The following is a 16,212-nucleotide window of genomic DNA, read 5'->3' on the forward strand; positions in this document are numbered from 1 at the left end:
AAAAGCCTTTCATCTCAGTCTGAGGGTATTTACATTCCTTTTTATTTGTTTGATTGTCATATTTGTTATTATCAATAGGGTGAAAAGAATCATTCAAAGTAAACTAATCTATATCCACTTGTGCTGTTCTCATGCACCATCAATCACTATTGGTAAAATTATTGTGAAAAATGGATACAATTTGAAGAAAGCTAATGGATTCATGTGAACACAATAAGTCATGTATCCTCTTGAGTCATGGGTCCAGTGCCACCTGAGATTAGAACCAGCAGAGCAGTTAAAAGAAAATTGTTAAGCAGATGGTACGGACTCTGTCTTTGGCACAGTCATCCAAACATCATTTTATATCCATTTCCCATGTGATATGCACATCAGCCAAACAGATTTTTTCTTCTTCCTGTTGGAATATGCACTTTCCTCCATTTTCCTTGGCCTGTGAATGAAAATCTGCTGTCAACTGTGCTAAAGACTGAATAAATACATGCCAAATGCAGTACGTTATGAAGGACTGATTATGGCAGAGACATCATTGTTCAAGAAGTACTAAAGAAACATCTGATTAAAAACTGCATTGGCACAGTCATCAGGATTATTCAATACAATAACCTCTGGACCAATGCCAATCGGCTAACCATGTTAATGGTGGAAACCAGTTTCAGCAAATATACCTTCTCACCAATGTACTTTTCTCTCAAATTCTTTTGTAACACATTGCATGAAATATCTGTGTTAATACAGACTGTGGTAGAGTCTGCAGTTTGTTTTTATTCACAGGCCAAGGAAAGTCCTCATCATATAACAAAGTGCACTTCCTATAAGAGGACCAATTCCACTCAAGCTATAGTGCAAGCATTATGAAAACAGATCCAAATCACATCTACATATACCCCCTTTTAATTGTTGTTAAAGAGTACTTTAACTGCAATGCTCAAATTTTTAGTGATATGGAGATGTTGAATTAACCAGTGACTATAGAATTAAAAATACTGCTTTAAAATATATTTATATGTGACTTTTTGTATTTTGCTGATTCGCCAGCTCCAAGTGCGCCCAGTTATATTACATTTACAGAAGTTACCTCCACTACGTTGAAAGTGTTTTGGGGAGAACCAGCAATGCCCAATGGAGTTCTTGAAGGATACAGATTGGTTTACGAACCATTGGAATCAGTACAAGGTATAAAATTTGCTATGATTATTGGACACAGTGTTTAATAGAGTAACCTATTTCTCTGCTGTTTAGAAATCTATATGCTAATTCTTTTCAAAATAAACTGAGATTATAAAAGGATCATATCAATTGAGCAGCCCATTTTATGGGTCTGTCCAATTTTATTTTAATTGACAACAAAAACAAAAATTGTTGGAAAAACTCAGCAGAACTGGCGGCATCTATGGAGAGAAATCAGAGGTAATGTTTCGAGCCCAGTGATCCTTTTTCAGAACTGATAGTAGCTAGGAAAAGGTTGCTATTTAGATAAGGGCAGGGAGGAGTAAATGATAGGTGGAGATAGAGCCTAAAAAGAGAGAAAAACACTTGAACAATCATAGGAGTGGATAAAGGTCAGCCTAAGGGAATGAATAGCTGCTATTGGGAGACTATTAGTAGCTGACAATGAGTTGTGTGTGGTAGCACCCATGTGATGACAAGGCTTGGTGTGTGGACGTGGGGGAAAGACAGGGAAAAGTGCTTGAGCTCTAAAATTATTGATCTCAATATTGAGTACAGAAGGCTGTGGAGTTCCAAAGCAGAAAATGAGCAGGTCTTCTTTCAGCTTATGCTGAGCTTTGCTGAAGCATTGCAGCAAGCCTGAGACAGGGATATTTGCCAGGGAATACGGTGATGTGTTGAAGTAGCAGGCAACTAAAAGCTTGAGGTCTTTTTTGTGGGTAGAATGTACGTATTCTGCAAAGTGGACATCCAGTCTGCACTTCGTTTCCCCATTGCGGTCTCTTGATGTCTCACTACAGATGCTGCCAGAAGTGCTGAGTTTTTCCAGCAATTTCTATTTTTGTTTCTGATTTCCAGCATCCACAGTTCTTTTGGACATATTTGTTTATTTAATTGACCATTGTTTTACACTTTTGAACAAATTCTAAATTATCTCCAGTAAGTTCCTAATTCAGTGTAAGTGGATAGCAAAGCTCTTTATTATAGATTCAAACTATTTTGTTCACAGATGCTAACATTTTCCTTCGGCTCAGTTATTTGGAACAGTTCCTTCATTCATTCGTTCTTTTTGTTTAGGTGTGAGTAAAGTGGTGACAGTCGACCTGAGAGGCAACAATCAACGCTGGCTGAAGGTTCGGGATTTGTTTAAGGGGGTCCCTTACACCTTTCATGTCCGAGCCAGAACCTACACCTTCGGCCCTGAGATAAGGGCTAATGTTACACCAGGACCAGAAGAAGGTAAAACTCCTAAGTTGTATTAGCCTGTATCTTGATGTTACTGGATTAACTCTGCAATTCTGATATTTTTGTCATGGCAGTGATTTGAGGGGTGTCCCAAGGATTCAGAGATCATACAGATATTAATGCAGGACCTCATTATAATTTCCTTCTTTCATTTCTTGCCTGTCAGTCAGTTGGATTGGCAGCCTGGCCATCTACCAGGCTGGAAAACCACGGTGGCAGGCAGGAACTCCGATAGTCTGCAGCAATTAGCAAACATCCAGGTCTGGGGAGGAGAGATGAGCAATGGTGATAAACGGGCAGTTGGCAGAAAGTGATTATTGTTCAACCCAGAAGAAAAACGCAGTTTTAAAAAAAACTTGGAAATGGACATACCGGTCATACTGGAGCACTGTCCTGAGGTACATAAAACATGTTGGATCAGTGCACATCATTCACAAGCTTTGCTTTTATTTTTTCCGTCTGGGGCCTAGGGCACGTACAGACCAGAGATCAGGAGTTGGAAAGGGATTGGGCATTAGGTAATCATAGAGTAGGCTTGAGGTTGAGGGGTGGCATCAAGCAGTTAATATTGAGCAGGCCAGAGATAAGCATTTGGGTGGAGGTGAGGAAGTAGATGTGCTCAGAAGCTTAGGCCACACTTCAAAAAATGGCCAAAAGTTTGCTTGAAAAGCCACAGGACGCACTCCAGCTCCTGGACCACAAAATCTTCTAGAAAGCACATACCTGATGGAAACAAAAGCTGTTTTTACGTATCACTACCAGGTTTCTTGAGCCCTGCAAACTATTACATTTAATGTAGGCTCCCTTTAATCTGCACACTCAGAGCATGATTTATATACTACAATGGAGTGCCTTTCCTCTGCCAAAAAAGAACACCCACTATATACAATCCATCATCATAGAAATGGTGGATGCTCCATAACGACAGATTTCCTGATGATTTAAACTTGAACCATAGCTTAGCCCCATCCATCTCCTGTTTACTGTGGGGTATATGTACAACAACAGTCCTCATTCACCAAAAGAAATCAGAAATAGCAAAATTAATCATTAAGATATACTCATGTATAAAAGAGGCAATCAAGACAATATTTGTTTCCCAAATTACCTCATAGTATTTCAACTTTTTACCACTTGCATTTAGTTTTATACCAACCATTAATCAATGTTGAAAGTCCTTTATCTAGTACCATTAGTTTCAAATAGGGTTGCCAACTCTGCTGGTATGTGTTCTTGGAGCTTTGATTACATGACATCTAATCATGTTTGCAAATTTACATTTCTAATGGCCAGGACCCACGTATTTGAGCGATTTTATGATCTTGTTTGGTATGTGAAATTCTGAGAATTAGGAGTCATGTGTTGTGTACAGGCATGAAATTCTGCTGGATACACTGAAGGATTTTAGCACCTTCCCCCATGGTGAGCTAAGATGCAGGAGGGTGGCGGAAGGTAATAGCCCATGGATGGCTGGCCTGCCCAGGGTCAGTTGAGGGCATTAAATGAACAATTAATGTGCACTTAAAGGCTTTGTCAGACGTTCAGCAGGCAGAGGGCTTGCCAGATGGAGAACAAACATCTGCATGATAACTTGCAGTCTGAGAGCCTTGGAGTTATACAGCATGGAAACAGATGTTTTGGTCCAGCTACTCCACACAGACCATGATCCCAAATGAAACAAGTCCTACCTAATTACACTTGGCCCATATCCCTTCAAACCTTTCCTATCATGCAGTCATCCAAATGTCTTTTACATGTTGTAAATCTAACTGCATTCACCACTTCCTTTGGTAGTTCATTCCACCCACTAATCATTCTGTTAAAAACGTTGTCCTTTTTAAATTTTTCTCCTCTCACCTTAAAAATACGCCCCCTAGTTTTGAACCCCTCCATCTCCTTGCCGGATGAGAAGGTGGTGAAGTTGGGGGGACTTCTCTCACTGAGGCACTGCAGTTTCTTATCAAGGCTGGCACAGTGGCTGAGTGGTTAGCACTGCTGCCTCAGTGCACCAGAAACCTGGTTCTGTTCCAGCCTCAGGTGACTGTCTGTCTGGAGTAAGCACGTTCTCCTCATGTTTTTGTGGGTTTCCTCCAGGTGTTCCAGTTTCCTTCTGCAGTCCAACAATGTGCAAATTAGATGGCTTGGCCATAGTGAAATTGTCTTTAGTGTTCGGGGATGTGTAGACTAGCTGGATTAGCCATGGTGAATGTGGGGTTATGTGATGGGGTTGGGTCTGGATGGAATGCTCTTTGTTGGTTTGGTGCAGACTTGATAGGCCATATAGCTTCCATCTGCACTGTAGGAAATCGATGATTCTGTGAGAGGATTGGCAGCAGGGGCTGGAGGGGGAAGCATGCTGCCACTTTCCTGACCTTATTGCTGAATCCACTTCGCCATTGTGACAACCCTCACAAAAAAACTGTGACTCCCTTCCATCATCTCTTTCTTGTTGCCTGAGATCCAGCAATAATACTAGGTTTTGGTAGGTGTTGTACTGATAGCATTCACTGTATCCCTGGCGGCATTGCTACTTAATAGGGCTACCAGCATTACCTTTTTGCCTGGGGTCCTTGATCCACTGTCCATCATTAATGTCATGGGCCTTCCCAAAGGAAATGACATAGGGCTCTCACCAGCTCTGCAGCCACCAAAAAGCCCCACTTTCTCCATTAATCCAATCCATTGTAACTGCAAGTGACTGCTTTCAGGTTTAGCAAAACCTGTTTTAGCAAAACCAGATAAAGATTCATTTCAGCATTAATAACTACAATCCAGAAGGAATCTTTAGTGTTTAATGAATACTTATGCATTTTTGCTGCACTTGGCCAGTGTGTTGCACACTGTGCATTAAACCTGAAATCCCAATCGTATTTTGGGCAACTATTAGATTTTATCTTAAACACTACATTAATGTCCTAACAACTCAAATTCATTCTCCATTTCCTGCAGATTGATGATTACAATTACTTAACAAGATAACTATTTTTAATGATTGTTATGTTTGCCGGTTACTATACAGAATATCAAATTTCAGTAAATGCAGTGAGTAACATAAGATTTAAATCATTTGCATTCATCATTTCATTCCACTGATATTTGCCGGTTGCATAGGGCTGAATTTTTCCAGCCCCATTGTGGTCAGCATGGAAGCAGGGACAGATGGAAATACATGGGGAAATCTCATCAGAACAGCTTCTTGACACAGTCCCAGTGACAGGAAACAGACTGGGATTAGGATTGACTGCCTGCTCCATGGAAGGCAGGCAATCAATTATCACTGCGAGGCTTGAATTAGGGTGATTTAGAAGCCTTGCCATTATTTTTTCACCAGTTGAGTGACAGTGCCACCCTGTGTGGAAGCCACTGGTTCAGACTAGAGGCTATTAGTACCAGAATCTCCAAGAATCATTAATAGGGCAATCAACAAGAAAAACCACATAAATGGACCAAATGATTTTATCTGGAGTGATTTTCCCCATGCTCCAAAGTGTCCACCATCTTTGGGCCCTCTTGATATTTCATTTCTATCCATGTCCTCTGTTAGTTTCTCCATGTAGCTTCACCCTTGCTCTGCCTGACCTGTCTCAGCAGTACCTACCTGTCCTGGTAGACTTACAAGGCTCGGGAGCTAATAGATGTATCAGTCCTCTGATTGGGCCAGCAGCATTGTGAGCTGAAATGCAAAGGCCACCTCTGGGAAGACTGTGCTGTTGAGTGCACTGCTGGCAGTTGCAAGCTCTGGATCCCTGTTTGTTCCCAACATCAGGTTCCTGATACCAGTATTAAATTCCAGCATACATCTTAAACAAAGACTAACCTTTGAGCTGATGTGCCATTTCTCTTAAGCATTTCTGTAATGTCTAACAAAGAAATGCAACATGAGCTTTTTTTTAACATTTTCTATTTACATCGCTGGGATATTAGTTGAGTTTCCTTCAGTATTATGACATTTCGCTTATCCCAAAGGCTGTTGTATATGTGTTAGCTATGTTAGCATGGCTGTTCCACCAATGAACTCTGCATCAAATATGGCACTTTTTAAAGCAATTATTGTGAAATGATGTCTGAAAGATACCATCACAATTTGAAAATGCACAAATCATTTCCATGTGAATTGACAAAAACTGAGATCCAGAAAAATGTACTTAATCATCCATTTATGTAGTCTTAAAAATCTGTTTATATCACCCATCCAACTCAAAAATTTACTCAAAAAAAATACAGCTTATTTTCTTCCTGGATGCTAATTTTCATTATTTATTTTGCAAAGGATCTCATTGCAGGAGTGATAGAATTTCATCAGCCAATTACATAGGGAAGCTGAAAGAGCATATCTGTGACTATGCTGCATGTAGCACACATAAGAAACCAATCTCTGATAAATGTTGTCAAGCCAGATAGTAGGCAAAGGCTTGGCATTTCACCAAAACAACGAGAAAAAAACAGTTGGTTTCTGCTCAGTTAACCATTGACTCTTAGTAAGTGGAGTGACACAGACAAAACCTTGAGAGGCACTTGCCTGCTAGCCGAGGCATGTCCTTGCATGGGAAGAATTAATTAGTGGGCTTGGGGAAGACAGAGAGAAATCATGTTTTCTTTTTAAGATTTGTATTTCCAGCAGTGTTAAAGGATGCACTTTCATTTTGCGGAATGTGAAATTGGGAATCTAATAAGGTTCAGTAATGCACGGTGGTTCAGTAACATCACAAGACAATTCTCTAGTTCAGTCCCCATGTGATCCTACATCCAATAATACATTTAACAGAAGAGTCTTGAATATGGATTCACGAGGAAACGTAATAAGCAATGTTTGTGCTGTAACTAGCATTTTTCCTTCACAACACCTGGTACCAAGATAAATGGGAAATGTTGTCATGACAATTTCTAATTCATTCAATAACTAGCCATTTCTAACTGCACTTAGACTCTTTAAATCGCTCATGCCAGATCAGAATCTGTAACACACTTGGATTAGGTGTGCCTAGAAATAGAATTTCCTTTTAAGTAATGTTAGGCTCATAGAAATTATCACCTATCCAGATTTTTAAGCATGAGTCCAATACATTAAAATGAATAATCAAATAAAAGGACTTCTAATTAACAGCAGTCTTCATACATTAGAAATTGTTAGACTTCAATAACATAAATGTTACTGCTGGTTTATAATTGCTTACTTAAATAGCATCAAGGCATTGTTGCATTTTAACCCAAGTTCACACGCATCTTTTGTCTGTATTTTCATCCATCCGATTCATCACCAAAAATGGCAAAGGTTAATTTTTGAGGAGAAAGTGAGGTCTGCAGATGCTGGAGATCAGAGCTGAAAATGTGTTGCTGGAAAAGCGCAGCGGGTCAGGCAGCATCCAAGGAACAGGAGAATCGAAGTTTTGGGCATAAGCCCTTCTTCAGGAAGAAGAGCTTTCCTGAAGAAGGGCTTATGCCCGAAATGTCGATTCTCCTGTTCCTTGGATACTGCCTGACCTGCTGCGCTTTTCCAACAACACATTTTCAGCAAAGGTTAATTTTCACCAACCAAGGAGTTCAAAACTAGTGGGCATAATTTTAATGTGAGAGGAGAGAGATTTAAAAGGGACTGGATGGATGAATTTTGCAAACAGCGGGATTGGTATGTGAAATGAACTGCCAGAGGAAGTGGTAAATGCAAGTACAATTACAGCATTTAAAAGATATTTGGACAGGTACGTGAATAGGAAGGATTTAGAGGGTTATGGACTAAACACAATCCAGTCAGATTGGTTTAGTTTGGCATGAACGATTTGGATCAAAGGATCTGTTTCCATGCTGTATGACTCTAAGACCGCACCACCAAGAAACAGCCCTCAGTGCACCTCTACTTTTACTTAATGTTGGTGGGGAGTTATTAGTTTCTTTGTTGGGAGTCGGCATCTTAATGCGGGGGGGGGGGGAGGGGTGGAAAACTGGTACTGATGTAACATTGGTTTCAATATTTTAAATGGATAACTAACTCATTAACTGAGTGCTTAATACTCATTGAACATCATAATTTCTAAAATCTCAATGTTTCCATGCAAATTGCTTTTATTCTTTACTTTTTAGAGTAATTTCTTGACTTTTTGTGCAGGTTCCCCTGGTCCCCCGCTGAACCCCTCAATTAGTGAAACAGCCTCTACACTCACTGTTCATTGGACACAGGGTTTGCTTGGAGCGGGACCAATACAAGGCTATGTAATTGAAGCACGACCTTCTGGTGAGCATAGCTGACTTCCAGCAGTAGTTCATCTTAGTAAACTTCAAAGTGATTTCCTTAATAGTTCAAATGTGTTACAGGAGACCATCCTGGTTTGAGAATTTCTTTAAATATGTTGCTTTCTTTTTTTTCAATTTTCCTGTTAAAAATGAATGATAATACATAGCATTGTTCCCTACCCTGAAGATATAGCTTTCAGGTAGAGGTTGAATCCATGCTCTCAGCTTTTGTTCTTCCTATGAGGTAGAACATTCAAGAAAATAAATCTTTGTCAAAGTTAGTCATGATTTGAAGACACCAGTGTTCGACTGGGCTATACAAAGTTTAAAATTACACAACACCAGGTTATAGTCCAACAGGTTTTTTTGGAGGCACCAGCTTTCAGTGCGCTGCTCCTTCATCAGGTGATTGTGGAGAATAAGATTGTACGACACAGAATATATAGCAAATGTTTACAGTGTGATGTAACTGAAATTATATGTTGCAAAAGACCCAGATTGTTTTTAAGTCTCTCATCTTTTAGAATGACCATGTTGGTTTCAGTTCTTTCATGTGTAAATCACATAACTTTTTTTTTAAAAAGTTACATTCTCAAGTGAACTTTAACAATGGGTGTCATGTTGGCCCAGATAATGTATTGAAGGTGTGAGTTTCCAAATGAGACTGTCTATGCCACAATGGTCAGACGGATTCTTATCTGAAAGACAGATTTACAGAATCTTACATGGATTCATGCAGTTATTGAGCAAAGTGAAATGTAATTCTGCAATACAAATTCACCCCATAAACTTATATATGTATGTGTGCATGTGGGTGTGTGTATATGTTTGGGGGGAGGGGGCAGTGTTATGAGTGTGTGTGAGTGTAAAGGGCCTAGGAGGATGTGTTATTTAGTTATTTAAACTAGTTATTTAAATGTTGGAATAGTCACATCTGGAAGTGAGTAAGATGCAAATGAGAGTTTTAACCAAACATTGCACAGGTAGAGCAAAGGTAAGTAATGTTCAAAGGCTTTCAGGCAGGGAACTCAGATTGGAGTTGATTGGTATACAAAAACTTTGACTTAGCACACTTATAACACTCAAAATACATATAATAAAATACACACACAGACACACACAAAGACATGTGTTCCTACCAATCACACACTCAAACAGTATATTGTAGAAACTTTTGATCCAACCCTGTTGGCAAGATTTTCCCATTTTTAATTTGTATTTTGTTGAGTAAGATACTTGGCACACAGTCAAGACCCATGGTGTTGAAGGTAGCAGAGTGGCAAGAATAAAAGATTGGCTAACTAATAAAAGACAGAGTTGAGATCAGGGGAGCATTTTAAGGATGGCAACCCATACCTACGGGGATCAATACTTGGGTGACTATTAGTAACAGTCTGTATTATTGACTTGGTTGAGGAAAGTGAATGTACTTTTTTTATTCACTTATGCAACCTGGGTATCATTTGTTGTCTGTCCCTAGTTGCCCTTGAGAAAGTACTGGTGAGCTGTCTTCTTGAACCACTATTAGCAACTTGTCATATGATACAGAAATAAGTGGGAAGGCAAGTAATGGGATGACACAAAGAGTCTGCAGAGGGATGTAGACATTTTAAGTCAGAGGTACAATCTTGGCTGTTGGAATATGAAGTTATGTGCATTGGAGGCTAGAGGAGCTGAATATTATTTAAATAGAGAAAGGAGGCCGCAACACCAAACTGAGCAAGCCTGGACACACATCACAACATAGTTCAGTGTAGTGGCCTGAATGAAGAAGGGCATCCAGTAGAGAAGAAAGAAGGTCAATGATCTTGTGTGCTCTGCAAGGGTAATTGGAACCATCTTGTCTCTGCTACCTGGTCCTCACAGGACCACCACTCACTCTAATCCTACCACTGTAAAGCACACAGACAGCAACCTTCAGTGTTGCATGCATTATCTTGAGTCAACATCTCTCACCCATCTTATTGTCCCAAACTCCTAACCTGTCCTGCCCTCTGTGCTTTATGCTCTCACACCGGGGATACCTCACCACCCCTCCAGTTTGTACGTTGCTCCTCCATCCACTCCCATTATATGTATGTCTAATATTATAGCTCATTACAGAAAAATTGGCACATAGACAAGCTGAAACTTCCAAACCTGTGGGGTGGGGGTATGGGGTGTGCGGACATGCATTGGGAAGGTGGCAGGAATCATGGTCCTTACTTATTCGACTCGAGATGAAAATTCTGGAACTGCTCTGCTAAGTGTAGCTGATCCCATTATTGAAATTGATCCATACAGACACCTTAGATGTCCACAAAGAAGAAAACAAAATTACCCAGTATGCACAGTGGTGTGCTGTGCTCTTTGCTCATTCATTATTAATCTGCACAAGCTTTTATCCATCATCAACAGCTAATTCCTTCTAATGTCTTATGCAAGCATTAATGGCATTAATTCTTCCTATTGCTGCGCAGACCTCTGGGATTCATATGCGGCAGTGACTTCCGAAACTGGAAATCAAAGTATTCACACACAGCTCAATGTGTACAAACTCTCCAAGTGGCTGTTCATCCACACATCTGAGAAGGAACATTGATTGGCACCCACAAAAAAGTCAGAAATAGTGGCTGCCTCTACATCTAAGAGGAAACTGGTGAAACCTCAAAGGATGCACCAGCAAGGCTTTCCCCTGCACCTTCCCCTAGCTCAGAATGTCACCTTGCTGGGTACTCTTCTCAGGTCACACTTTGGAACACAGTCTGGTGAGCATACCACTGGCAGGTATCTACACCTGGTCTAGGAAGAAATTTTCCTAACTCTAGTGATGAAAGGACTACCAAAGACCAGGCACTCGCTCACTTCCAGTCAAAAGATGAGCTGCTGTGATCAGCTGTTAATGGCATTGTCAAAATGCACAAAATGAAGGTAACATTAAGAACAAAATGTGTTAAAAATAATTATTAATGCTATCAAGTTGACCTAAAACCCTTGACAGTTTTTGTGTTCTGTGATATCATATTTTTACTGTTTGGATGCTTTAACATGATTTATTTTTTTTCTTAGATGAAGGTTTGTGGGATACATTTGTGAAGGACATACCTGGTGATGTGACATCCTATGTAGTTAGTCGGGATCAGCTAAAGCAAGGAGTGAGTTATGAATTTCGGATTATCGCGGTCAATCAATTTGGATATGGGGAACCAAGCACAGCATCCATTGTAACATCAGGTAAATTTAATTATTTGCTGCATATTACTTAACTCAATCATTTTCTGATGGTGGAGGAATGAATCGATGGAGAGTGAATTCTCTTGGATGTTGTTTCCAATTTCCTATTTACAAGTTACAGAGCATTGACAGAATGTTGATTATTAGCAAGCTGTCTCTTCATCATCACAGTAGCTGACATTAATGGTGTAGAGCTTCAGTGTCAGGATGATAAATTAGGATAAATTCATAATTTATTTGATTTATAGCTTTTCCAATCCTCTATTTTACCTTCTAAATGAAGTTACAAATATTAATGATGTGCATGTCTTGGTGGGGGTTGGCTTAGCTCAATTGGCTGGACGGTTAGTTTGTGAAGCAGTGTGATGCTACCACCATGGGTTCAATCCCCACACTGGCTGAGGTTACTATGAATGACTCTCCATCTCAACCTCTCTCCCCTCGCCTGAGGTATGGTGGCCCTCAGGCCAAATTACTACCAGGCATGTCTTTCTCTCTCTAATGTGAGAGCAGCCCTATGGTCTGGTAAGACTGCAGGGACTTGGCTTGATGTGTTTTGCTAAGGGGGTTTGTTTGCATTTAATCACATTTGTACTGTATATTATTAAAACTACTGATTTTTACTGACAGTTACTTTCTGCTCTTCGTGACAGAAGAGAGTATTAAAGAAGCATTTTTTAAAACAGCAAAGAACTGTGGATGCTAAAAATCTGAAATACAAACAGAAATTGCTGGAGAAACACAGCAGGTCCAACTGGACCTGAAACATAAGCTCTGCTTTCTCTCTACAGCTGCTGCCAGATCTGTAGAATTTCTCTGGAAATTTCTGTTTTTGTTATCAAAGGAAAGTTGCAGTTTCATATCAGTTCAAGGTCACATTCACCAACTGCTGCATGTGACCCATTTATTTACAGTGTAACCTGATTTCATGAACAAAATGTTTTAATTTTTTGGACTTTTCCATCATTTGAATGTTTTCATAATTTTTGCTCAACAGCAGTGATGGTACTGTAACATGTGGAGAGGAAGGAATACATGGCTAATTTGCTTGAGACCTCAATCACACCTTGTTAAAAGATACAAAATCAGCATGAGGTTGATCTGGTGGTTAGTGCACAGACAAAAGCAACCAGGCTAGGTAGAGAAGGAGCTAGTTCAAAACCTGGTGCTATCCCACTGGTACAATGCACTTGCTTCCAGTGGATAGGAGTATAGACATTCAGAAGGATGTATAGAATTGTAACCAAGGCATCTCAAAGCAGGAACCTGTCCAACAGGGTAAAGAAAGGAACTGTAATGTGATAGTTACAATGAATTGATTAAATAAAGAGGTAGATAGCAGACTTTTGTAAACAGGATCAAGAATAGTTTTTTGTTTGTTGCCTATCAAGGTGACAAATATTTTGAAGTGACATGAAATGATGTTGGCGAGATCTAGTCATGTGATCCACGTTGGGGCCAACAATAAAGGAAAGATCCTTTCTGGAGTGTATCTGGAGCAAGGCACTAAAACTGTCTTCAAGTGTGATACTATATAAAAGGGAAAACTAAAAGAGAAATAAAAAGTATATGGAAAAAAAGACATCAAAGCAGGAGGACAACGTAAGATGAATGACCTAACCGGGTGATCTTCATAAAAATGCAGAAATTGTATGGAACTGAAAAAACATGGGCACAAATTCAACCTAAAGGGTATGCTGATGTGACAGCAATTACAGAGACTTAGCTTCAATACAGTCAGGATTGGTAACTGAATATACCAAACCATGATATTTACAGAAAGATAATAGAATCCAGTAAATACGGAGGAAGAAGGCTTAGTATTTAAAGGTGTAATCACTTGAATTGTAAGAGTACCTAATGACAGATATTCAGATGATGGAGGTGGAGTCGCTAGTCTTAAAATCCTTCCTATTTATTAGTTCTCTGGAGTTATGTATATGACCCCTATGAAGAGATTAGACAAGCCTATAACAAAGGCAGAGTGCTTCTAATGTGAGATTTTAATTTTCATATAAATTGGGACAAGCAGAGTAGTGCAAGTCAGTTTATGAATTTCTTGGAAAAAATAACTGCGAATGTTGGAAATCAGAAATACAAACGGAAATTCATAGAAAAACTCAACAGGTCTGGCAGTATCTGCGGAGAGAAATGTTTCAGGTCCAGTGACTCCTCTTCAGAACTGAATGTGGCCAGGAAAAGGTGAGTTGAAGGAGTCATTGAAGATGAGTAGTAAATGATAGGTGGAGGTGGAGCCCAGACAGAGAGAGAGAAAAACTGTAATCCAGTTGGGCAGACAAAGGAATGGATAATTGTCAGCCGAGGAGAATGAATAACTGCTAATAAAAATCATTAGTGGCTGACATGGATTGGTTGTGCTCGCAGAGTCAAAAAGCATGGTACTGAGAAAGATGCTGCCTGACCAGCTGTGCTAAGGAGCAGGCGAGTCAACGTTTTGAGCATGAGCTCTTCATTAGCAATGAAGGTGTGGTCCAAGGGGGCTGAGAGATAAATGGGAGGGGAGTGGGACTGGGGGCAAGGTATCTGTGAATGCGATATGTAGATGAAGGTGGAGGATGACAGTGATAGGTTGGAGAGGAGGGTGGACCGGATAGGTGGGAAGGAAGATGGACAGGTAAGACAGTTCAAGAGGGCAGTGCCAAGTTAGAGAGTTGGATCTGGGATAAGGTTGGGTCAGGGGAAATGGGGGAACTGGTGAAATCAACATTGATCCCGTGTGGTTGGAGGGTCGAAGGTGGAAGATCAGGCGTTCTTCCTCTAGGCGTCGGGTGGCAAGAGTTTAATAGTGGAGGAGGCAAAAGACTTGCATGACCTTGGCAGAGTGTGAGGGGGAGTTGAAGTGTTTGTCCACAGGGTGATGAGGTTGTTTAGCGCATGTGTCCCAGAGATATTGGTGACCTGTCTCCCAAATTGGAGGAGCAACGGACACAGTAGATAACATCTGTGGAAGTCTCTGTTGGATGTGGAACGATCTTTTGGGGCCTTGGATGGAGGTCAGGGAGGAGGTGTGGGCACAGGTTTTGCACTTTTTGCGGTGGCAATGGAAGATGTCGTAAATAGTGGGTGGGCTGGTAGGGGGTGTGGACCTGACAACGGAGTCACGGAGAGAATGGTCTCTGTGGAACGCAGATAGGGGAAGGAAATATATCCATGGTGGTGGGGTCTGTTTGTAAGTGGCGGAATTAGCAGAGGATGACATTTTGTACGGAGGTTGGTGGAGTGGAAAGCGAGGACCGGGGTGTTCTGCCCTTGTTGCAATTGAATGGATTGGGTTCAAGGGCAGAGGTGCGGGAAGTGGAGGAGATGTGCCAGAAGGCCTCGTTGACCATGTGAAAGGGGAAATTGCGGTCCCTGAAGAAGGAGGCCATCTGAAATGTTCTATGGTGGAATTGGTCCAACTGGGAGCAGATGCATCGGGGGCGGAAGAATTGGGAATGAGGGATAGTGTTTTTACAGGAGACAGGGTGGGAGGAGGTATAGTCCAGGTATCTGTGGGATTCGGTGGGTTTGAAGTATATGTCCTGTTGAGACAGTCACCAGAAATGGAGATGGAGAGGTCCAGGAAGGGAGGGAGGTGTCCGAGATGATCCAGGTGAATTTGATGCCAAGGTAGAACGTGTTCGTGAAATTGATGAACTGTTCAACCTCCTTATGGGAGCACAAGGTAGTGCCGTTACAGTCATCTATGTAGTGGAGGAAAAGGTGGGACGTAGTGCCGGTGTAGCTGTGGAAGGTGGACTGTTCCACGTACCCAGCAAAAGATAGATTGTTCCACATACCTGACGAAGGTTCTGCCTTCTACACAAAATTCACAAACCTAACTGCACCCGGTCGACCCATCGTCTCAGCTTCCACCTGCCCCTATCAGTGGCACCTTGTGCTTCCATGAGGACGCTGAACAGTTCGTCAACTTCACAAACACCTTTCAGCCCGACCTCAAGTTCACCTGGATCATCTCGGACACCTCCCTCCCGTTCCTGGATCTCTCCATCTCTATTTCCAGTGACCGACTCAACACGGACATCTACTGCAAACCCACTAACTCCTACAGCTACCTGGACTACACCACCTTCCACCCTGCCTCCTGCAAAAATGCTATCCCTTGCTCCCAGTTCCTCCACCTCCGTCGCATCTGCTCCCAGGAAGACCAATTCCACCATAGAACATCCCAAATGGCCTCTTTCTTCAGGGACCACAATTTCCCCACCCACGTGGTCTCCTCCAGTGCATCTCCTCCACTTCTCACACCTCTGCCCTTGAACCCCACCCTTCCAATCACAAGGACAGAACTCCCTGGTCCTCACCTTCCACTCCAGCAACCTCTGAGTACAACGC

At 41.2% G+C, this 16,212-nt stretch overlaps 1 protein-coding gene across 1 annotated transcript in view; it reads left to right on the plus strand.

The window, feature by feature from the left end:
- The window catches only part of sdk1a (sidekick cell adhesion molecule 1a), an 827,262-nt gene that overhangs the window by 787,526 nt on the left and 23,524 nt on the right, over positions 1 to 16,212 (plus strand). Inside the window, exons 38-41 of the mRNA XM_060840817.1 lie at positions 1,039 to 1,176; positions 2,248 to 2,409; positions 8,519 to 8,644; positions 11,692 to 11,856. Coding sequence (XP_060696800.1) covers positions 1,039 to 1,176; positions 2,248 to 2,409; positions 8,519 to 8,644; positions 11,692 to 11,856 — 591 coding nt within the window. The remainder of the gene's footprint in view (positions 1 to 1,038; positions 1,177 to 2,247; positions 2,410 to 8,518; positions 8,645 to 11,691; positions 11,857 to 16,212) is intronic.

Source organism: Hemiscyllium ocellatum, chromosome 20 (genome assembly GCF_020745735.1).
Source record: "Hemiscyllium ocellatum isolate sHemOce1 chromosome 20, sHemOce1.pat.X.cur, whole genome shotgun sequence".
Classification (NCBI taxonomy): domain Eukaryota; kingdom Metazoa; phylum Chordata; class Chondrichthyes; order Orectolobiformes; family Hemiscylliidae; genus Hemiscyllium; species Hemiscyllium ocellatum.